This window comes from Anguilla rostrata, chromosome 6 (assembly GCF_018555375.3).
Source record: "Anguilla rostrata isolate EN2019 chromosome 6, ASM1855537v3, whole genome shotgun sequence".
NCBI lineage: Eukaryota > Metazoa > Chordata > Actinopteri > Anguilliformes > Anguillidae > Anguilla > Anguilla rostrata.
This window is the reverse complement of record NC_057938.1, coordinates 20,135,555-20,159,903: the sequence shown is the minus strand read 5'-3', so window position 1 is coordinate 20,159,903 and position 24,349 is coordinate 20,135,555. Positions and strand designations below refer to the sequence as shown.

General features: G+C 39.6%; 2 protein-coding genes and 1 long non-coding RNA gene across 4 annotated transcripts; 1 reads left to right on the top strand and 2 right to left on the bottom strand.

Annotated features, from left to right (window-relative positions):
• The first annotated feature begins 527 nt into the window (after window positions 1-527).
• On the top strand, window positions 528-7,109 carry mul3 (mitochondrial E3 ubiquitin protein ligase 3). 2 transcript variants are annotated; one of them, XM_064338940.1, is made up of 5 exons: window positions 528-695; window positions 4,064-4,186; window positions 5,142-5,229; window positions 5,385-5,505; window positions 5,843-7,109. In XM_064338940.1, exons 2-5 carry the CDS (start codon window positions 4,076-4,078, stop codon window positions 6,339-6,341), a joined length of 819 nt encoding a protein of 272 aa, XP_064195010.1. In that variant the 5' UTR covers window positions 528-695; window positions 4,064-4,075; the 3' UTR covers window positions 6,342-7,109. The 2 variants fall into 2 exon arrangements, with proteins under 2 accessions (XP_064195010.1, XP_064195009.1); XM_064338939.1 differs by lacking the exon at window positions 528-695 and adding an exon at window positions 1,279-1,302.
• A 153-nt stretch (window positions 7,110-7,262) lies between these two features.
• eif2b5 (eukaryotic translation initiation factor 2B, subunit 5 epsilon) lies at window positions 7,263-17,197 on the bottom strand. Its single transcript, XM_064338937.1, has 16 exons — window positions 16,972-17,197; window positions 16,170-16,294; window positions 15,557-15,742; window positions 14,938-15,115; window positions 14,403-14,483; window positions 14,223-14,300; window positions 13,273-13,585; window positions 13,024-13,169; window positions 12,782-12,926; window positions 11,889-11,990; window positions 11,221-11,328; window positions 10,350-10,440; window positions 9,842-9,965; window positions 9,218-9,343; window positions 8,211-8,321; window positions 7,263-7,607 (listed from the first exon to the last, which is right to left on the bottom strand). Exons 1-16 carry the CDS (start codon window positions 17,134-17,136, stop codon window positions 7,536-7,538), a joined length of 2,151 nt encoding a protein of 716 aa, XP_064195007.1. The 5' UTR covers window positions 17,137-17,197; the 3' UTR covers window positions 7,263-7,535.
• A 966-nt stretch (window positions 17,198-18,163) lies between these two features.
• Window positions 18,164-24,024, bottom strand: LOC135256796 (uncharacterized). The gene is made up of 5 exons (XR_010330525.1): window positions 23,856-24,024; window positions 22,439-22,552; window positions 22,268-22,356; window positions 20,769-21,963; window positions 18,164-20,037 (listed from the first exon to the last, which is right to left on the bottom strand). It is a non-coding gene; the product is annotated as an uncharacterized LOC135256796 (long non-coding RNA).
• Between the last annotated feature and the right edge of the window lie 325 nt (window positions 24,025-24,349).

Here is a 24,349-nt window from a genome sequence, read left to right as displayed (position 1 = left end):
AACTATACTTAGTGTTTGGGTAAAGCAACCCTCAATGGACGTAAAAGATGTGCAACTGACAATAAATAACAGCTCATTATTGCCTGTTTGAGGATGCAGTTCCGACTGGAACTAAAACGAGCATCCGAGCCCCACAGCTCCGAGTTTGGGAATAGGCTACTCCGTTAGAGATTCTGCAGTGAAACCATAGATTGAAACCCATGCACACGGAAACTAAGGACTGCCAGTTCTGACTTTTTCGCCTCACGTTGATTGCGTCCTTTCATTAATGGAAACGTCGATTGCCACTTGTTGTCGGATTTTCTGCGAATAATTCATGAACCGAAGTAAATTAAAATGTATAAATTAGCCTTATGGATCATTATTGTCAAATAAAATAGCCATATAGTCCTATACGTTTCAGTAACGACTCTCGTTGATGCAATAAGCAAAATGTAATTTGTTGAGTTTTATTTTTCGTTTTCAAAACGAATGTTGATTTTGACCTTTCGTTGCAGCATTTTAACGTCATTTAGGTGTATTTTGCATATGACGCTCACTGGCTTATATTTACCGAGCAAGACATAATGGTCTGGCAACCGTGCACGCAAAGTTTTACTTTCGTAACCTAACGTTCTATGGTTTTGTGAAAGAGAAACCTATGATCTTGGTGATCGGAAGCATATCCTGCTTATCCTGTGAATAATAGCAAACAGGTAAAACCTAATTATACGCTTATGTTCTTCGCAACTTTTTGAAAGATTCTAGTATAGGCTAGTCTTGATGTCAGCACAGGTTCTGGGCAGCTCTGTTGGTTATATCGCATGGTCTGACCGCTAGGCTACATACATTTTGCAGTCCTAGATGGCTAGTCAGGCATTTTGTAAGCTTTAGAGCTGGTTTGGCTAATTGAGCTGAATAACTCTCAGAAAACGCTGATAAAGATACTGATCCAAACGATTGACTAATGCCAGTGTGAACGCAATTGTAGTCTTTAAACAAAACCACTGTTGTGGGAGAGCCGAATGTAAGGAAATGATCGCGTTTCCGCGTTCTACGCCACGTTTACATGCATAATTATCCATAATTCCGAATACATTCATTCCGATTGAAGATTCCACATGAACTGTTTACACGCACATTGATCTGACTGTGGTGTGCGTTTAAATTCTATAAAGAGCTTTATTGATCATTATTTATAAAATCGAGCGCAACATATGCGCAAGCATGTGATCGGAATGAAACTTAGAATTCCAAACTCTCGTTTGACCTGGAGTTCGAGAACACAATACAAATGACTACAAATATCTCCAAATACGCATGGTGTGTACAATATTTTCATTGATAGTGTCAATTCTTATAGGGTATCAGACAGCAGTGTCAATAGAATGTAATTATACTACAGTTACTAAACAGGAGAACACGAGTGAGTCCACTTTTTCCGCTTTCCATTTTTTCCCACACTTGTTTGAACAACTAACTATTTTGCGCATCGAGGTATTCCACGATTTTTAATTCTTTTAACGTTTCCGAAAGGAAAAGTGAGTCGCCCTCAAACCAGTTGTGTCTTCGTTGAGGTCACTTCCACTGTGAATGAACATGCGCAGAAAGAATATGTTCAAATAAAATAGTTGGTTCAAGCGTTAAACATTTGTAACAATTCTCTTATCGATCGGATTAACAAAATGTTTACACCACCCATTTCAAACCGAATGAAATCGGAATGGGATAGTCTATTCCGAATGAGGTGGTTACATGAGATATTTTTATTCTGATTGTAGCCTACTGTTTATTCGATTAAACATGAAGCTCCATGTAGAAGCTCTATGTAGAAGAGATTTCTACTGCAATGGACATCAAGGAATATGCTGTGGGGGTGTTTCTAGACCTAAAAAAAAGCATTCGATACCATTGATCGTGGCTTATTAATGAAGAAATTGGAGAGATATGGTATTAGAGGAATAGCACACTCATGGCCAAGTAGTTACCTTGATGATAGACATCAATATGTACAAATAAATAACGTTGAATCTGATTTGTTGAAGGTTACTTGTGGGGTTCCACAAGGTTCTGTGCTAGGCCCTAAACTGTTTATATTGTATATAAATGATATTTGTAAAGTGTCTAAATTGTTAAAATTTGTTTTATTTGCTGATGACACAAATTTATATTGCTCCGGGAAAAGTTAGGGTTTCTGGGCTTCTGAATACAGTGGAAAGGGACTTGAAAGTCTTAAAGAAATGGTTTGATATTAACAAGTTGTCACTAAATTTAAGTAAAACAAAGTTTATAATATTTGTGAATCGAAGTAAGGCAATACAGGCCTTTCTGCAGCAGAATTTCCAAAAAATGTTCAATAGGCTTGTATTTGTTTACATAGAAAGTTTGGAGCAGGATAATTGGTACATCAGGACCTTCTGCCAAGTGTCTTTTGAGGAGAAGTTCCTGTAAGAATTGTCCCATGTTCAATAGGCCTGTATTGGTTTACAGAAAGTTTTGAGTGGGATTATTTTTTAAATGCTACAGTAATATTTCACCCAAATCAGTTCAGATGTACATCTGGTCATATACAAGTGTCAGAATTTCAATTTTGTGGACGAAAACATGATTCACGTGCATGCACACTTATGTATGTAGGGGAGAGTCGCCATAAATGTAACACTTGATAAATGTGACACAGTCAGTAACTTAATGTACAATGCGGCTACCGTGAGCCATTTCAGGTTTGTCCATGTGCTACATGGCTACTCCCAAGCTTTTCCCAAAGGAACAGCAACCTTCGCAGGAAATTTCCGAAAAAACATCTCTGAAGGAAGTAATTTGCATGTATCAGGCTTTATTTTTATTTGTGATTAGTAAAATTATACACTTTAAAAAAGTTATCTGTCCTTGAAAAGTTAGTATGGTTTTTGGAGTGTATTCTAGCAGGAATTGGATGCTAGGTGACCAAAAAACATGATGTCCCTGTCTGTATAAATGTAACAGCTGTAACAACAGTTATGTCCTCTTTGAGTTGCTATAACAAACAATGTGCTTGTTTGCTATTATATTTACAGAAAGGCGTCCAGAGGAAACGAGAGGGTTGTTACCCAGGGAGGTCATGGAGAGGGCTTCAGATTTAGAACTTAGGGACACTAGATGGTGTTGAAAACCATGTCCTTTTGGTTAGACCTTAATCATTTTAAATGGTTTTTAATATTTACTAAAGAAATCAATTTTACTCATCAACATGTTTGACTTTTTAAGTTAGTTCACTGTTTATGTTAAATGTGTTTAGATAATTTGCTTGCTGCCTTGCATAGCCTCATCTTCTGGAGGCTCAAAAGTGATTAATGGAAAAGAAACAACCACCTGGTCACAGGGCTTTTAGAATAACTACACACCAGATTGGTCTGAATGGTAAACTGTCAGCTTTGTAAAAGCTTACCCGTGTGATAAGAAAAAAGCAGCTTTCCTCATCGATTTGGACATTATCAAAACTCACTTCACACTAAGGTACGAGCTTGCTTGTGCGTCAATGTTAACTTCATCTTTTTTCATGAATAAAGCCCCATGCATCATAATTTGATGATGTGACTGGTCTTACTTTAGCATTTGAAATGTGTTCCTTGATTAACACTAGTATGTACAGAAAAAACCTGCGTACACACAGTATAGGGCATTTTCATTTACTGTTATAGTTATTCCACACCTCTGTTACAATTATACCGACTAGATGGTATGAACGTACCATCGGACTGCATGTACTTTTACATTTATGGCGACTCTCCCATACATGAACTCTTGTCCGCACATGCATCTGTTTCCTGTATTGGCTCTGATATTTTCATTGGTTACCATATAAATAATATTGATTTATTTCCTCTGAATGTTTTATGGAAATATGTACAATAATTAAATGTACCAAATAGCAGGTGATGCTTGGATATCTCATTTCCTATATTAAAGCCTTTTACATGCTTCTTAAGTAAACGTAACCACTAAGAATATTTTGTTGCTTTCCCACCATTTCGAACCATTTCTTTTTGAGCCTTTGTGGCCATTAACCTATGTTAGTCTGATCTTTTTCCTCTTTTTATTTCAGCTTGTATTCACAATGGATGAATCCAGCCCCCTAACATTTATCTGTGTAGGTTCTAGTTTATTATTTTCGCGCCTCTTTTACAACTTATACCAAGAGAAGAAACGAGAAATACAACAGATTAAGGTAAAGCATTTAGAGCATTTTGTCAAAATGAATGTGCTGTCCTTTTGTTATTGTTTTGTACATTATTCATCTGATCTTTCCACAGGGTTAAACTGAACACTGCAACAAGCCTCCTCCTTTAGTAAACATAGTAAACTAATGCGATTTTGAAATCATGGACGTCCATCTGTCAAAGTTTATGCTTCTTTATGGAGCTATTGTTTTTTTCTGTTTGGAGCAGAATCTGTGCTCTCTGAATCTGAGTGTCACTAAACAAAAAGTTTAAAGCCATAATGAATGAATCATTGCATTTATATAGCACTTTTCTGAACACTCAAAGTGCTTTACAGTGATGAGTAGGAACTCACCTCACACACCACTAATGTGTAGCACCCACCTGGGTGATGCACGGCAGCCATTTTGCGCCAGAACGCTCACCACACATTAGCTAATGTGGCGAGGGAGAGGTTTTTTTAGCCAATTAATGAGAATACACAGTTTTAATTCGGCGCCATGTTTGGCAGTGGTTCGATTGGTCACTGTATATATAAAATACTAATTACAATTAATCACAATCTTGGTAATCTTGACTTGCTCTTTATGACATCATATGAGGCAAAGGCCATGCCATGACTGCTGAATAAGAAATGGGACTTTTTTAAACATGACCATTGATTTTGACAGGAAATTTGGGAGATTCCAGGTAGGCCTGGTTGAAATGCTGTTCACTGTCATTTTTTTCTATATACTCTTTGTCCTGTAACATGGCAAATACCAGGCAAGAAAACCAGAAACATTATCCCCAGCTGCGATTAGATGTATTAGTCCTGTTGAGCATACATTAAGTTGGCATGGCATTCCAGTAGAAACAAGGTTTCCATTATGGAAATGCGTTATTTTAAAATGTTAAAAGTGAGAATTTTAGAATTTTAATTTTGAATGTTAATAAGAAACTCTGTTTGTCTCTTCAAACAAGGAAATCCAAAAATTTCAACCCAACGAAGACCTGTTAAGGACAGTAAAAGCGTCACCACAGAAAAGGTTGCCGTATGTTGCAGTAGAAGGTAAAGAACATTAGAAACATTGTCTGACAGATGTACATTTGTTTGTTGAATAGTTACAACTTAACTCACCAACAAAGTTGAGCTGAAATATGTAGTGAATAGCATTGCATGGGAAAACTCAAAGTCAAAGGTTATTGGCTGCATTTATGTTTTAGGGGTGGTGCAGCCTGTTGGTGATCCTTTGGAAAGCAAATATAAACCACAATGCTTTGGGGTGATACAGAAGGTGCTAGTGGAGGAGACTTGGGAAATGTGGAATCCAACATCACGGACATGGTTAGTATATCACTCTCACAAACGACGGGGTTTTCAACCACAGGCAGACCAGACGGGTAAATGCTTAGAATGCTTTAATACATTTATTTCGTGTGATTGTAGGTTTTGATTGGTAGCATGCTTTGTTAAAAAAATCTTAGGGATTAGCAGGAGGGTTTTCAGATGCCATTCCATAATTAAAGATGAAAGTATTTCAAGTGTGTGTGATTGATTAAATATGCATATTAAACCAGGGTCAAACTTGTATGTTTGTTCCCAGAACATGCTCCTTCTTGGTTGTCTTTTCTGTTCATGTAACTTCAACATTTTTTGAGTTTTCCTTTTCCTCCCCAATCAGGATTCGCAAGAAGATGAATACGAACAAATCAAATAACATGGTGCCCTTCCACCTGGTGTGTCCAGGAGCTTTTGTTAGCAAGGTGGCAGTGAAAGTCCAATCTCCACTGGAGGCTGTGGAGCCCTACCTCGAGCAGGTCTACCATAAGGTGAAGTATGCCAGGGATGGACTGCTGGACTTTGTGGTGCAGGACCTGGTTGGGGAGAGGCCATTTTGCCTGGAGGAGACAGAGAATATTCTTCGCGTGGGGACCCCATTGACGGGCTTTGGGGAGGTAGTCCTGGAACAGGGCCGTATGCTAAAGCTGCAGCCCCCCACAAATGGACAGCCGTATCTCCTGTTCACGACCAACTACCAAACCTACTTGGAGACGCACGAAAGCACAGCCACCATGTGGAAAATACTGACGGCCATCTTCGGCCTTGCAGGAGCCACGCTGCTAGCCTGGACCCTCTACAGGGCATACCAGAAATATGAACGCAGGAGGGGTAGGAACTAGGGACCGTTTACTCAAGTAAGCCAGTACTCGGCAGCAGATTCTTAAACATTTAGAAAGAATGTAATTGGAAAATCGATATTATCGAAGAGCGTTGTCGCGCAGGCGAGCCTACGCCTGAGAAAATGCTTTGCTACACCTTTAAGCAGGTCTGCTGCTGTAAAACAGGCTTTAGGAACAAAAAACTGGATTGCATTAAAAAAAATTTTAAGAGTATTCGAGTAAACACAAGGACAAATCAGCTTGTAATCGTGTAATTTGCAGTGCACAAAAAAATCATAAAATGTCACAATGTATGGGGTAATATATATATATAATTTTTTTTTCTATCCTTTCTTACTGTGATTGAAAAATATAAACATGTTTCTGGCTAGACTTACACTGATTCCAAGTTAATTTACATTTTAGGTGTGGTTTTTTTAAAAAGTGACTTCAAAATATAAGTGAGACATGCATCTCTGTGAAGTTAGTGGAAATAAATGGACAGCAGTGGTGTCTGGTCGCATAAAGAATGTAATCAGTAAGTAGTACCTTTAAACCCCTGGTCAGGCACTGCTGTACCACTAAGCAATGTACTGAATTGCTACCCAGTGTCTAAATAACTCATTTTAAATGAAAGATTTGGTAAATTGTTCAGGGTAAGAACATCTGTAGATACTGTAAGACTACAAGGCCTTTCTTTTGCAAGTACTATGTCTGAATCATCGCGATGGTAGCACCCAGGTAAAATAAATTGTTGACCCGATTGAATGGGTGAGAAATGACACACAACTTCCTTCCTTGGGTCTCTTTATTGCCTCCCTGAATGCCATGTGAGGGTAACAACATCAAAGACAGTGTCATAGTACTACAGCATGTTATTTCACTGCTCATTACTCCCAATGTGGAAACCAATTTTCACTTCCAGTTTATGTTGTACATCCATTTGGGGGGGGGGGGGCTCTTTGTTTTTTTAAATATTCATTCTTTTGGGCAGGGGGGAGCGCTCACATGACTGACAGTGCTGGTCTGTGTTGAAGCCCTTGACCAAGTCTGACCTGAAATTATCAGTTTTCAGTCAACACATGAAAAATAAGTTTCAAAGCAGCGACCAACATATGGTCCACTCCCCCCCCCAATCTCAGTTGATACACACACCCCCACCCCAAGTGTTCCTGCTCAGGGCCATTCTGTGGGGTTGTGTAGGGGGTGCCTGGCTCATGCTCCATCCCCCTCCTCCTCTGATGACTCATCCTCTGCCTCCTCTAGCCATTGGATGAACTTTAAGAGCTGGGGGGGAACCAGACAGAAGCTCTAGGTCAGCAATTCCCAGGGTGAAATGTATCACATGACTATACCACAAAGAAAAGTAAGCCACATACCCAGATACAAACTACAAAGAAAATGAATATATCATAATGACGAGAACAGGCCATTCAGCCCAACAATGCTAGCCATTTTCCCAAGTAAACTGTATCCAGTGCTCTGATTACCTACAGGCTGGATAGTATCTAACACTGTATCAAGCCTGGTCTTGGAAACCCACAGAGTTCACATTTAGCTATACTGAATTTCATTTGCCATTTTCTGCCCACTTCCCGATTTTGTTTAAATTCAGCTGGAGCTACAAGACATTCTTATTGTACTTCAAACTGAAGAATTGTTCGGAATATGACACATTTGTTACGAGATGTAGCAATATTAAAGACCAATCTGCATATTTTCCCCATTGGTGTAAAGTTCAAGCACAACTCAGCAAGCACAGCAAAAGATCTGTACAAGACCCGTGCCCAAAACTGTGGCCACTTTTATCCACATTCAAATGTCTTCAGCACACAACAGAATGATGTTTTTGCATTTTTAACCAATTTCCACTCTCACTTTCTGACTCACCCCCTGGTTCTTGCGTAGAAGCCGGCTCTTATCTGAAGTCACGCCGTGGGAAAACCATCGCATTATGGCTTCTTCCTCTAAGATTTCCAGCTGGTAGACATTCATTAAAACCTGGAAAAAGCACAGCACACACTCAGCCAATCACCTAATCACAAACAACTCTAATATGATTCGCCCAAATATGGCTGTGAGAGCAGCTATGAAGGTAGCAGTGTGTATTAAAATGACTGTCCTGTTGCCATGTTTTAGGTTCCATTCCCAAGTGAGGCAGTATAGTTGCAATCATCAATAAGGTATATAACTCCAGTAAATGTCCAGATATACAAGTAGATACTATGAAAATAAATGGATAAGGTGTATAACAACTGTCATGCTGAGGCTAAGGCCTCACTTTAAAGAAGGGCCAATTATTCTAAAAAACTAATTGCAAGAATAGTTGGTGAGAGAAAAAGAAGACGACCAGAACGACAAGAGCAACCGCAATATAAACGGGAAGGACAAGAGTTCAGGCAGTGTAGCCTGGTCCACCAAAGAGAGAAACAGCCTACGCAACACAGTAGCAAAAGGGAGTGAAGAGCTAAACCACACACCACAAAAACTGCAGCATTCCAGAATGAGGTCAATGTGGTTAATACAGTTAAAACTATATACCAAAACAAGTCTTATATGTAGATATGGTGTAGTTGCAGTTTGATATGTTCATGATTATGACTTCATGGAGAAATACGTGAATGGCTTGGAAGAAACAGTTAAAAAAATAAACTATAAAACGCTGAGAGACGACAGGAAGAGACCCACATTGTGTGAAAAGTAGCAGAGGAAGCAAGCGAGAAGTAGCAGAGATACATATTAGGTCCAAACCTTCCAAATTGTACAGGAACCCATTTTTGAGGGACAAACTTTTTTGAAGATCAACTCAAGCCAGAGTAAGAACAGTCTGCCACAGGTGAGAAAGAAAAGGCTTTCCACAATGGGCAAGATCCCAGATAACATTACTGAATACTCACTTTCACCATGACGCCCCAGAAGGCCTCATGCTCCAGGAAGAACTCCTCTATGGCCCCCAGGCAGTCAAGGTGATCTTGGGCTCTCTTGATGTAATTCTTGAAAACAGGAGCCCATTTCTTCAACAGCTGAGAGAAGAAGAGATGATTTTAAGTATGTGAATTGGAACTCCATTCTCATTTGCAAACTGGGTAATCAAAGTAGGGAATGCAAGAAGCAGTATAGGCAATCAGATGGGTTTAGGATTAAGTGGCCAGAGGTACAGGCAGGAATTTTACCAGGACACTCGCTAGGAGCATGTTAAAATTCTCTGGGGCTTCTGACCCTGAGTTCAAAACCTTCACTCTCTCATGGTTAACGCCCATGCCACAATTCTTCCTGGAGTCCAAGATGTATCATCTTGCACTTCTATACACATAGAATATACACATTTTCACCATTATTACTCAGAATATTGTTGAAAATGCAAGCTTCCATTAAAATTTTATGTACGTTTACTGGTGTCCAAAGATTTCAAATAAATTTTTGACCCAGGCCTGCTACTCTCAAGATGGGATGACAGTTCGATGGAGGTTTCAAGGTTCGGAGGGGGGCAGGAGCAGCTGCTGTCGAGGAAGAACACCCACCGGTAGCAGTGAAGAGCAGTACTGGGGGGCTGTCAGCTGGGAACCCTGCTGCTGCAAGGGGAACTCCAGCACCACCTTAGTCAGGATCTGCATCACCTCCTTCAGCGAGATGTTGTAGGCATACCTGTCAAAAGAACAAAGAAGCAGAGCAAAGGAATATTATTCCACAATTTGAAGTTCTTACTCTAAAAACTAAAGAAATGTTTTGCCACTCATGCACACATTGTTAATTAGTTTGCATTGTACACTTTTTTATCGATTTATTCTAGATTTGTTTTAAGTTTTTAATATTTGCTGAAATTGTCACTTAGATTGGAAGTTTGCCTGAATATGACCCTGCTAGATGACATGATCGTAATAAAAAAACATGAATTTATTTTAAACTGTAGAGTATTTGCTGTAGCTTAATAGAATGAAATACTGATTTAGATTTTTTTTTTTTTTCGTACGTTACCACATTTCAATAAATGATTCAGGCTATTTTTCTCCTCATAAAGGGATCTCTTACTTCAAAGAGTTGATCTCCAGCACCAGATTGTCACAGCCAATGTTCTCTTCCTGTCCTCTCTGTAAGGTTCCCAGTACCTCTGTATGGAACACTGAGGACATGCACTGTATTGTAACAATCTTTCATTATGTCTCATACATACAGCACTTCTTTCTCAAGAACTCCAGACACTTCCTGCAGCATCTCAAGGATTCTGTCTCCTAAATAAAATTCCTAAAATCTCCCTGACCTCTCAATTGCATTTATTAATAAACACCCCAACTAATTCTGCCCGATTACATTTCATGAATAAAGCATTTAAGACAGTCTATTGTATGTCTCATTGGGCTCTATTTTCCAGAAATCAATGTTGCAGGGCACATCGGCGCAGTCAACAGTGCAGTGCGTGTGTGCACTGGGTGTGGCTATTGAATGTTGGCATTTTCTTGACCACAGGTGAGGAGCGCACACCTCAAAGCGTGTGGTGCAGGTGGAAAAAGGGCTGGATTATGCTAAATATATTATACGTGGGTGTGTGGCAGCTGGATTCACCCACAGGCAATCAAATTACCTCTTTTCATTCCCCTTAACAGCGGGGCACAAAGGCCTACTGCCAACTTCTGTGATCTATTTTGTCCGCACATCTATTTCGCCTTGATATCGCAAAAAATGTATACCATCACTGTAATAATGCATTTGTTTAACTAAGTATGCTTAATCATTCATTGTTTTTGCCTTGCAACATTATGCATTGATATTATACTCAAACACTTTGATTAATCAAGCATTCTGACTCTTTGTCATGTGACAATCTGCCATAGGGCCTCTTGACTTCCTAGGTCTCTTGACTTCCCCCCCAAATTAAGTGTTGAATACAATGTCGGGTTCTCACCTGAGACGTCGTCCAGCTCTGGCGACACTCCGCGGCTGCCCAGGTCGTGAGAGCCCTCGCTCGCCTCGCTCTCGCTGTCACTCTCCGGGTCAGGATTCAGCTCCAGCCCTGGAACCACAGCACCAGACTCCATAGATCAGCTACTACTGATCATAGCCGCCACAGACCAGTTATCACTGACCACTGCCTCCACAGACCAGTTATCACTGAGCACTGCCTTCATAAATGAATTATTTACCATTGCTACCATAGACTAGTTAATATTGATCACTGCCTCTTTAGACTAAATATTCTTGATCATTTATCACTGATTAGCTTCTTTGCAAACCAGCCCTCCCTTCTGTCAAAGACAAAAATTTTCACATAGCTGAAACCAAGAAAAGTGCTGTTAAGATACAACAGAGACTTTATTTTAGATGGTCTTCGCCTGACATGTCACCACAGACAATAGCTATTAATATGGGCAGTGTTGTACAAAGGGCAAGGAACATATGACACCACAAGTCCAAATCTGAATAAGCCATAACTGTTGGCTAAAAACTGAACAATTCCAATATGTACAGTATGCTATGTACAGTACGCCACCCTGGATCAAGTTGGTCTGCTTCTGATCAAATGACCGAAGTTGGGGTCAGGCTGGCATGTAATGTGCTTCCTGGTACCCTTACCCCACAGAGACTGTGCAAGTTCTTCTTCGTCTGCCTCTGCCAAGCTGCTTGCCCTCCAAATGTAGCCCCTGCCCTCCACGCCAACCTCTGTAGCACTGAAGGCTGAAACCATATAATCGCGTTTGAAGTTAAAATGCGTAGGTGAATCATATGCTAGTTATATCTATATACATATGCATTTCTACTAATATAACAAACAATACTATTATATTAACTAATACAATAATAAATAATATACATAATTGTCATTGATCACTAACGCTGTAGTCTAGATGGAGGGAGCCTAGGCATGGTGAGGGAGATCTGCTTTCTCTTAAAAGATATATCTATCCTTACTAACCTTATTTGGGAATCAGTAGAATTAAACAAGTGATGATTTGCTAATTCTTAATGTAAACATGAGTTATGTCACATAAACGTTACAAATTCCCAGAGGGACTGCCCCTCTGTGGAATTCTGGACACATGTCATTTCATGTGAACAGACCCTCCTCCTGATAAAGAACACTGATCATCTACAGTTTTTTCAGCATACCTAACTTTTGTGGTCTTACACATGTACGTTCTCTTTAAACCAGGAGAAAACCCACTCTTAATTCTGCACATGATGACACTTGACAATTTGCATTTCTTCTTATTGGCTGGATATCTAGATATATGGGTGGAGCCTTCACAGACCATCTAACTGCTGCTCAAAGCTTGTCATTGCAAAACACTGATTTGTTTGAGCAGCAGTTAGATAGTCCTTTGTTTGTTGTCACACCCAACAAAAAGAAATGTGTAATCTGGCCAGCCATGTAATATAGTGCGTCAACTCATTATGTCAACATTAGGTACAAACAAGAAAATATGCAAACAACACAGATGATCGCAGAGATGATTGCATTTGAATACCTTTGAGTTTCGTCTTTGTCTGGCTGTTGCTGACTTCAGCATCGTCGCTCAGGAACTCGTCCTCGTCCTCATCCTCCTCCTCATCGGGATTGTGCATGGACACCACGGTGCCTTCCGGAAGAGATATGTTTGGGCCTACCACCACCTGCAAATAAGGAGCATTCACCGCTTATTCGCCTTCACAGCCGTGGTTGTTGGCCTACGGTGACGCGGTTGTGACACACGGCGCGCAATTCACTCACGTTAAACGCAAGCACGCACTGGCGCTTCAGCTTCACCTTCTCCTTCACCACCACGTTGTCGCAGAGGACTGACTGCCTGATCTCCGAGTCGTTGGCAATACAAACGTTGTTCCAGATGTAGGCCCTGTCCAGAACCACATTGTCCCCTGAAAGAAAAATGACGCTTCTCAGACAAACTCTTTCATCACTCCCAAGGACACGTCTAAGCACTTTGAGCGTTTTAATGTACAATGGCAAATCAGGCAATACCAATGATGCAGTTGTTGCCAATGACGCTGTTTGAAATGTGGCAGTTGGCCCCGATGCTGGTCTCCCGGCCAATCAGCACATTCTCCACCATCTGGCTGCCGTGGCCCAGGCTGACGCCAGCGCCGCGGTACACGTTGTGGCGGGAGTGCGTGCAGCCCTGCCCCTCCTGGTCAGTGAAGTTGGCCTCAGGGGTGAGGGGGTACACCCAGCGCCGGACCATGTCCGAGGAGACGGAGTCGTACATCAGCAGGTTGGACACGCGAGCCCCATAGCCGTCTCCCGTCACATGGAGGTGGATCTGGTTCCCCAGGATCTGACAAGAAACAGGAAGAAAATTCATAGTAGCAGAAATTTGTGGAACACATGGACTTAGCAGCCCCATGTAATTTCTACAAACCAAACCAAAATACCCTCCAATAAAAGCTAGGAATGTGTAAAGAAATGCCCACATTTTATGTAGCTGAAACAGGAGGAGGGCCCATGCATAGCTAATGAATGATCATGAGAGGATGCTTAGCCTGATTAGGTCTTAATGTCTATAGGTAATGATTGTTGAGGCCTGCCAGTTTGGAATTTACATTTTCAGAGGCAGTTTTGTGCAGAGAACAACATGGTTCAATTTGGTCATGTCACTTGGAATATACTTTGCCTGAAGGTAGAGATTGCACTACTGGCTGGACTTAACTATTTTAACTACAAATATCCCCTCTGTAATTAAAAGGATAAGTAAATATCTATTTTCAAGGAGTTATTCAATAGCTGAGCTGAAGTATCTAATTATCTTTGCACTTAGCCCTGCTTCAAAAATTACCACTTTAATAAGTAAATTGGTCAACTTTTAGATAAGCCAGTTTTTGTGGAGTTAAGGTGTGGAAGGTGGGTCAGACAAACCCCACAGAATTCTAATTAGATAATATAAATGTATATATCAATAAGGGCAAAAGTCCTACCTCTTCATTGACCAGAATCCCACGTACAAAGTCATTTCTCGTCTGGTAGTCAAAGTTGTCTGTGAACAGCTCTGCAACCTAAAAACAAACAACACAAACATTTCAGGCCCATTACTGTTCTCCGCAAGGGCTAGAACACATGTTTCAGAGGGGCAGTCCTGGACAGAGGGGCAGACCTACCTGAGGAGAGCAAATGCAGATGTGGCAGTCAAGAAGGTCATGTCGAATTTCAAACTCATCGCTTCCACTGTGGAATATATTCTTCAAGTTCAAAAGAATGACAAAAAAAGATTTATTGGCATACCATTAATTCGCAAAGCACAGAGCAACTATTATCTAGGTCTCTGGCAGTGTGCGTCTTTGCGCAACAATAAAAACACTTCCCTGAAAAACACTTATTTTCAAAAGTATCATTTTACATCTGCAGACTTAAACTGGTGGAAAAAAATTCAACCTCAACATTATAGCAACAACCAGTGCAGTTGCTTGGCTAGAATGAGGACACACCAAGTGTTAGGGCCCAATAATTAAAAGTCAACCATTATACACTTCATTAACATGTTTTAGTTGGCCTAACTAATTACACAATTAATAGGCTTATAGGCACAATTAATATAACTTTCATTGCAATAAAGCTTGATGGTTTAGAAAGTATTGAATAGTGATCAAAGTCTTTCTGACACCAGCGATAACAGGTGAAAAATGCCCTGCATACCATGGGGAACTGCAGCCTCTTCAGCCCATGGGTCTTCTGGTAGTGAAGCACACATTTGCTCTTGCTGTCCATGGCAACAATGACATCATCCTCCTCGCAGCGGGTCTTGTGACCAGGGGAGGACTCTTTGAAGATCATCGTCATCACAGAGATGTTCTTTTCAATTTTACGGCGTTGCCTTTTAGGGGAAGACAGAGTGACGATTAACTTTAGACAGAAAAGGCTATTGCACAGAACAAAAATCCTGAGAAAGTGGTACTTACAAATGTATAGCACCAACCTAGGTGATGTAAAGCACAACCTCATCATTTTGCAAAGGAACAAATCACTGCAAATCATCAGAGGCGTAGAAGGAGGGATATTATTTAACTAGTCAGATCATTCAGACAAATTACTTTAAAAATTCAACTGGCAATTAGATGGCCAACTTGAGAGAGATCCTTAGGTGCAAGGGGATCCTCAGGTCTAAATAAAACATATATAAAAATATTTTATGGTAATGCGGCCCTCATCTAATGTTTGCATATGTAACGCTGTAGTGGCACCCAAGTTCATATACTATTGAGTTCAGGAACTTTCTTTTCGTTTATTCCTCTATCCCCAACCCTCTCTCCCTCACCTGTGCTCCTGCAGAGCTTGGGTGACATCTATATTTGACACCACGTCCCCATAGACCAGAAGAAAGTCTGAGCGCACAAGGTTCTTGTGGTCTACATCCCGAAGCACATCGCCCAGGGACCGGTACAGGTCTGAAGTGATGATGTGGACTGTGTTTGGGGAGGTGGGACGACACCATTTTGAATTCCTGTCAAGGAAAACAAATTAAGGCATCCAGAGGAGAAGCAGCAGTAAATAATTTCAAAAAATGAATACGGTCAGTAAAAAGATGCACCTTAAACAGCAGAGTAATGCATAGTGCAGCCCTGCTGAAAATTCCAGCTTAAACCAGCCTAACCAGACAACAGCTGTTCACCAGCTCACCACCCAATAGTCAGCTAGTCCACCAGTTTGAACACCAGCCTACTCTACTAGCTTAACGAGCTTTAACCAGCCACAGACCAGCTGACCAGCTCAGAATCACAGCTGGGTTTAGCCAGAATTTTCAGTAGGGAGGAAATAAATAAGATCATATTATCACAAAGTAATAATTTAAATCTGCAACTTGTAAGTCTATATGGCTGAAATGTGCTATATCTATTATATTTCACACAGATGCAAAGAAAGCTACTCACAACAAGTGCTCCTTTATTTTATTGGACATCCAGCAACAAAACACAAAGGTCTCCTGGACCCCCGTGGAAGTGAGGAACTCTAGGGTGTAGTCAATCATGGCCACATTAGCAAGAGGTAAAAGAGCCTGAACGAAAGAAACGCAGAAAACAGTGTCAATACTGATTTGGTCAGCGTTTACTTGGTAACTTATGCCAGTCATTAGAAGAGAATGAGTAGATGCGCGCACACACACTTAAGTGCGAGATGAATGACGGTTTCAGTCTGTCTCAGTGTACTGCAATGCAAATAAAACATTTCATTTTTGGTCTATGTTGTCTTCGTGCCTAGATGGAAAAGGACCAGGCTATAAAGATGGCATGTTAAACTATTGAGGTAGCCTACTTTAATGGAAGGTAGCTGACTTTAATGGGATCTAGCAAATGCGATGAAGGCAGGTGGCGGTGGAGCTAAAATAAGTTCATTTTAATGTAACAAAAACAGAAACATGGCAGACAGGCAGCTTTATAACATTAGCGATCATCACTGTAGCTAAACCGTATGCTACTGACAACTAATAGCTAGCGAACCAACGGCAGCTAGTCGTCAAAAGTGCCAAATCACGATCAGAACTATTGATGGGCTCTTTCATCAAGCCAAAGCACGTTACCTTGCTCGCTCGCTTCTACATCATAAAATAGCCAGTGTTACCCAACGCCACCTAAATATGATATTACTTTACGAAAAACTGAGTTTCGCGGTCATACATGAATTTTCCATTAGCATCACCAGCATGCACCCAAGGCATATGCGTCCTATACGTACTCTTGGTTGATCTTTCGTAATGGGGAAAAATCTCCGATTGAAGCTGTCAGCTACAATGACAGCCTGGAGCGGCAACTCCTCTTCCTCCTGGTCGGGAGCCGCTTTTCTTTTGGCATTTCCACCTCCCGAGGTGGCACGATTCGGCTCCGCCACTCTTCCAGCCATGTTGTCATTCGTCTTCAGCACGGCTGTCTTCCCGTTCACTACGGCGGCCGGATGGAGACAAACCACTTCCCGAGCAGTTCGCTAATGACATCACGAACATCGAAAGGTGTATGCCTGCTAGAAAATCGAATTCTCTTAGGTCTATATGTGGGTTCATTGTTACTGGTGATAGAAAATTAATGTTTGCATGTTTCTGCTGTACTGGATGACACATTCACCATTGCAACTGCAGTTGTGATAGCCCTCAGGATGTGTGTTGTCATCTATCAGATTGTGAAGGTATATAGCATTTCCTCATATTTTTTCCCCCCCTGTTACATAGAACCTAATTCCACCCACCTATTTTTTAAAAGCAAAAATTCTCATCACATCTCTTCCCTCTTCTGTCTTCGCTTCACTTTTCTCTTCTCATGTGTGCATGTGTGTGTTGCTTTTTTGTTCCTTTAAAAAAAATGTTTTATTGTATTAAATTATTCATTTTTAACCCCTTCTGTGGCACCCCTCTTTCAAACACAAGCCTGAAAATGACACGAGCCCAAAATAAAATGAATATTTTATTTTTTGACTACAGGTATAATCTTAGTCTCTTCTGAAAGGTAACCCGTGGGTGTGTGTTTTCCAAGAGTCAGAAGTACTCTAAGTATTACTGAAATAAGGTAACAGAACCTCAAACAGTAGAAGCTGAAGGTATTTCTCTCCTAAATAATTGTTTTTTCTTTTTTTCTAGTGGATACAGATGCTCGTGACTGTGTCTTCTGGGCTTAGAAACATAAGGGAGCCACAGATCTTGATTATATAATCAGTTCAATTATTTGCTGAATTAGGGATGCAGGTTTGCACATAATGGTGACTCGACGTCTATGGTGACCCGCATTGCTTATATTATGTGCTTCAATGCAGTTAAATGCACATGGGTGAATGAGTCATTGGCCTCAATTAAGGCAGCATTAATTGGTTGGAATGAAAACCTGTATACACACGGTCCCCCATGGCAACAGGTTTGAGACCACTGTTTTAGAGTTGTAAATACTACTGTATGCTTGTGGAAGACTTTCCCCCTGCATTTCAAATACCCCACCCCCATCAACATGTTACATTACATTTATTTGGCAGACACTTCTTTCCAAAGCGATGTACAATAAGTGCATACCGAAGGTCAGTGGAATAACTACAAGGCACAGGTTTGATAAGGTACAATACTCATTTTGTAACAGTTATTCATAGCCATGAACACATTAAGTCCAGTTCACACAGTAAACCTTACTCTCTGACCTAGCCTATGCTAAGGAAAACTAGGAGGCATGACAAGCTACAACATCAAGATAATCATACAAAGTACAATATAAGTGCTGGATGGAGGTACATGTAACAAGAAAGTGGCACAGGTAAATGTGTAACATGAAAGTGCTATAGGAACAAGTATAATGTCACACACATCCCACAATTTCACACACCACAATTATTATTCAGAATCAGGCCTACTCCTTATTTACAAGTGTATTGAACAAAAAAGTATTTTGAGAATATATTTAGATGCTCACCAATATAAAATGGGATCAAGTCCTTCATTGAACATGTCCTCTGCTGTGGAGTCAAAGCCGTTTTCACTGTCCTCTTCAGAAATATTCACTCCAATGAGTGATTTCTTCCAAGGTGTCCAAATGGCGAGTCTTCTGTTTAGACTTAGGCATTGCAAAATAAATTATTGTTGTAAAACCACAGCCTTTTCAGGCGTAAAGTGTCAAGGACTTTTTTGCCAGTGTGTAACATTTTCAGCATGCCAAAAAGGTTATGGTTTTTTTACGCAGGAGAAACAATGCGTGTCTTTTATGTGAGCCTAACAACCAATACACCTTAAGGAACATTGTCATTGGTTAAAATGATTCACTGTCGTTGCTATAATAGCATGCCACTTATTTCAGAGTGTCTATACAAACTGGAGATAATAACATTCCTATGTACTCAATACTTCTGGTGTGTATGCAATGGCAAAACAGACAAAATTGATAATTCCTCTGGAGAATTGCTAAGTAAACAAGACATTAAATGTTTCTTTGAGTTAATGTTTTGGGACTAAACGTACTATGGATTTTGTTCACTAAATCCTTGCCATGATAAGGATACTGGTTTTACTGTGAATTGTGTCATCTGTGGATTTCCAAAATGCACAGAAGGTGAGAACCCCACATGTTACAAAATTAGAAACCATTGTCATTAAAACATTGGCAGTGTAAAATAGATTATATAGTAGTATATACAGTAAAGCGTATCATGTGACTAGATTGGTTGGAAATTTCACTGTAAAAAAATTGAATGAATGCAAATAAACCCACTCTGAACTGAATACAAGCCTGTGCGACTGAATGGGTTAAACTTATTTGCATTTTTCTGCCACTATTTGTTGAAACTTTCTCTTACAAATGCCATGTTGAGATATTTGCTGATTATTATTGGCACTGTCCATGTAAACATAATATATGATAAACTGGATACGCTTTGTCCATCATCGCTTAATAATGGCATTGACTACTGCCATCTGTGAGGTTCCACCCTGTGAAATTCAATAAGAAGAATTTTGAAAGAAAGAAAGAAAAGGTGAATTCTCAAATTGAAATGAACATAAGTCATACATTCACTTTCCATATTGGATACTGTTAGATACACTTGAGCACCCTTTATTTGGCATTTATCCAGCTGTATAACGGCACCAAAAAGGAAAAAAAATAACTGAAACTGTGTTTCTCTAGATAAGAACATATGCTGAATGCCAAAGTGTGACCGGCATATTTGGGCAAATTAACAAACTCACCACGCCCTATAAAATTTGGCGTTGGTTACTGTGTAGGCCAGTAGAAATCACTTGTTCGGTTACAAAAAGACCCACACAATGTAGATGTGCAGCTCATTCAGAATGCTGCGGCTCGTCTGGTCTTCAACCTCCCCAGACACTCCCACGTAACTCCCCTGCTCACTACCCTCCACTGGCTGCCTGTTATAGCTCGCATCAAATTCAAAACATTGGTCCTAGCATACCAGGCAGTCAAGGGATCAGCCCCAGCATACCTTCACAAGATATTCAAACCCTACATGCCAGCCAGATCCCTCCGTTCTGCTACCTCAGGACGCCTAGCACCTCCCCCTCTTCGCACCTGCACTTCCAGAACACGTCTCCTGTCTGTTCTGGCCCCACGATGGTGGAATGACCTCCCTGTGGAGGTCAGAACAGCTGAGACTGTGACCCATTTCAAACGACGACTGAAGACCCACCTCTTCAGGCTGCACCTCTCCCTATCCCTCCCTTCCCCCCTGTAAATGACTAAAACTTAGGGTTGTAACTAGGCAGCTGTTTCATAGGTGACTTAGTTGATGCGCCTGTCTTAACGACTACTTGTATTTTTATTTATTTTTATTTTTCCATAGATTGCGTTGTTGCCGTTCTCGTTGTTAGTGTTAATCAGTTTAACCATCAGGGTCCAAGTTGAACTATGCGGTTGTTCCCTGTACTTGGACCGGTACTTCTCTCTAGGGGTTTCGTCATACTTGTTCCTGGTTATGGTTATACACTTTGTTGTACGTCGCTCTGGATAAGAGCGTCTGCCAAATGCCTGTAATGTAATGTAATGTAATGTAACAATATGCGATTAAAACAAGTTTTATTCACTCCCACGGGTACAAAAACGGTGGTCAAAAATGAAATGCAAACGTTTTGGCCCTTGGATTTTCCTCAGAGGGTAGTGATAGTGTTCTGTTCACCATGTGCAATAATGTAACCACCCACCAAAACCTCTTAGCTGTGGTTCATTTAACCACACCTCCATAATCAAGACAGTTAGACCTACATTGCTATGTGCAATACAACAGACCATATTACACATAATGAATTTATGGACCATGCACACACAAGCAGAGAAAAATGACAGCATTCACAAAATGAATCAGTAAATATATATGGTGTTAAAAGGATGTGACCACAATCTAAAATGTTGAACGTGTCCCAGATTTAACACACACAACCATTCCTAAAAGGAACTGATGTAGTCTTGTTTCTTTTCTCCAAATACTCATGGATGTTATTCCAAATGTATAAAAAAAATAACTTTGCTCCTGACAGGATAGAAGAAATAAACATATTAAAACTACATTTCATATAGAGCCATATTCAATAATTGTTTTTAAGTTTGAAAATGGTTTAGCCTATAAAGATACTCAATTGTCTGGAGATTGCTTTGGGATTGATCTTTTTACATGTAGTTGAATTTCCATTTCAGTGAGCATGAATTGTGTTCATTGTTGGATGACTAGGACACACCCAAAAGAAACAATAATGACAGGAGCTGATGGTCTAGTCATCCTGGAATTACATTTTTTGTGGCCACAAAAAAAGAAAGAAAAAGGGTATGTTCATAGCAAGTAGAATGTAGACATTATACAGTTTCTTATAATAATGGAGTCTGTCCAATTTACATATGATTTTGTATCAAGCCCATTATTTCTGTAATTTATGATTTAGCATGTTTGACAGTGGGTCATAAAATAAAATTAGTCATTTTGAGCCTACCTTATACTATATAAATGAATGTATAAAAACATATAGCCAATATAATAATGTATGCAGTAGTAAGGCAATAATGTGTTATTAATATTTTGATTTGCATAAATAAAAAACAAAATGTATTACAATTTAATTCACATGACTACATTACACTAATTACAAATGCTGTGTTGTTATCCTGTTATTATTAATGTTGTTTAGGTTGGTGTGATGCGCGATATATTTTTCACAGTGATTTGAAAGGGTCCATGATATGGTGAAAGAAAATTTACGATCTGAAAGAAAAGTGGAGAAGGGTATTGAATTAACCATTCATTTAATTTAAATAAATATGATATCTATACTAAAACTCATGATATATGCCTTCCAATACATTGGCATTTAATTTTATTTTAATTGTGCTTGACAAAAATGTATTTCTGTATTCAAATTTTTAACAACTTTCCAGTAGCTAAAATATCCAGTTGGTAAAATTTGCTTGTCAACATTTTTTTTGTTTTTGCATTCCATACAGATTTCACACTAACAATAACTGTAATATTGTAGGAAGCAAAGGAAATTCAGATACATTCAAATTACCTGTTGTAGAAATGGCTTAATTGTCACAAAATTAAGTTCAACCGTGGATTTGACGGACACCCGCAGTCCAATAACTACTGGCAGTAAGACTGTCAGAAAAAAGGAACATTTTAGACATGAAGATAGAATTATTTAATTAAAAAGCTGGAGCAGAAGTTCAAATTACTGCACCTGGAAAAGGTGAAGTTTCAGTTTCAGGATTTGGAGTAATTTTTATGGTAGTTGGAATATCTGCAGTAGCTGAATCTGAAGCTGGTAGTGGTGCAGCAGTTGATACCACTATATCTGGAAGAGGAAAACACAGTATCGTTATTGAATCAGCTGTTGGAGCTGATGTGCACTGTTACCTGAGTGGAAACTGCTAGAATGTTAGTTTTCCATTTTTATCCTAATTTTGAATGTGCAATTGTGTTTGTAAACCAGGCTCATCTGTGTAACATCCATTGGAAATTTGGGACAGCTCAATCAAGCACAGGCTGTCCTCCAAACACAAGTGCCCTGCTGCTATTCATTCCAGGGTTAATTTACTTAACTCATTGGACAGGCAAGCAGCAGATACCCAATTTACCAGAGGGGGTCGCTAGTGTGCAATGAGACAGAGTCACACTGGCAACTGAATCTTTCCATCTTCAGGGTACACTACAGCCCAGGCCTGCTAATATAAAAACCTGATTTCAGACTACTGGGTTCACCATACACTACATCAGTGTCTTAACAGGAGGAGCTCCCGGCAGCATTATAACATTAATTTAATCAAAAACACTTCACAATCGACATTTTTTGTAGCCCTGTGTCATATCAATTGACAACTGGCATCATCCAGACTGTAAATATGTTTTTATGTTTTACTCACAGAAAATATAAAATTTTAAGAATGCATTGATGAGCGCAACAATAGATAAACCACAGAAGATCACTAGATGACTGAAGAATACTTTCAGTTGTGAAGAAAAACTCTTTTTCAACCATCAAACAAATCAAGAACACGCTCCAGGATGTAGGCGTAGGTGTATAAAAGACTACCATAAAGATTTGGTTTTATTTCAGATCCAAACAACAAAAAATGTGTCACTGTCCTAATACTTTTGATTGAACTGTATGTACACAGTGCAATCTGTATGTACATATGCTGGGCTTGCTGCACCCTACATGGCTTTGTGAAGTTCAATACACAATACCTATTGTTGAATGATGTACTAAAAGTACACATGACTTATCATTATCATTATCAAAGTAAAGGTTTCTCAGTAGGCACTAGTCCTGCAATATTAAACTTAACCCAGATAAATCTCCTGGTATATTTGTAATGCAGTAGCTTAATTTATTACTTTATCCTCTCGAAACCTGCCAGGAAAAAGTTTAAGTATTTAAATTTTATTTACACAATACAAGAGTCTTAAGACAGGAGCCTCATGTTCCCTACAGGGAATAAAAAAGTCGGGCATCGATACAGGATAACACTGCCAAAACATGACAGTATTCTTTGTTATTCTCACCATTCTTTAATATTGCTTAAAATTTCAGTATCAACCTACCTTGGTAGTTCACATTTTAACACTGGAAATAAACCTGCTCTAAATTCACTTACCTGGTGCTGGGGATTGTCCATACGATAAACAAAAATATCCCACAAAAAATGAAAGAAGAAAGATCATTTTGTTTTCGGTTAATTTATAAGTAAAGGGGTTGTCTTTTAGAGAGAGAGATTGTCCCTTTTGGAAGGCAGAGAGAATAGCTTCTGTTTGTTTAGTACAAGGAAGTAGGTTTCATGTACTGCTCTCCAGAGGAGGGCGTTCCCATGTCGTTCAACATAAAATCCATGAAATCTAACACTGTCCAACTAATTGTTGGTAGTAGCAGTGATCGTTTAGTGAAAGGTAAAATTCCCAAAATATTTACTTTAGCTGAATAATAAAAGCAATATTATTGACATATGCAATGGTAGTACTCTTTGGCAAAGGGAGTGTTTTTCCATGGATTTTACCAAGATAGCCATTTCTATCTTGGTAAAATATCACAATAAATATTGTGGCATAATTATTTACACACATTTCTATCAAAAAATCTTTATCAACCAAAATA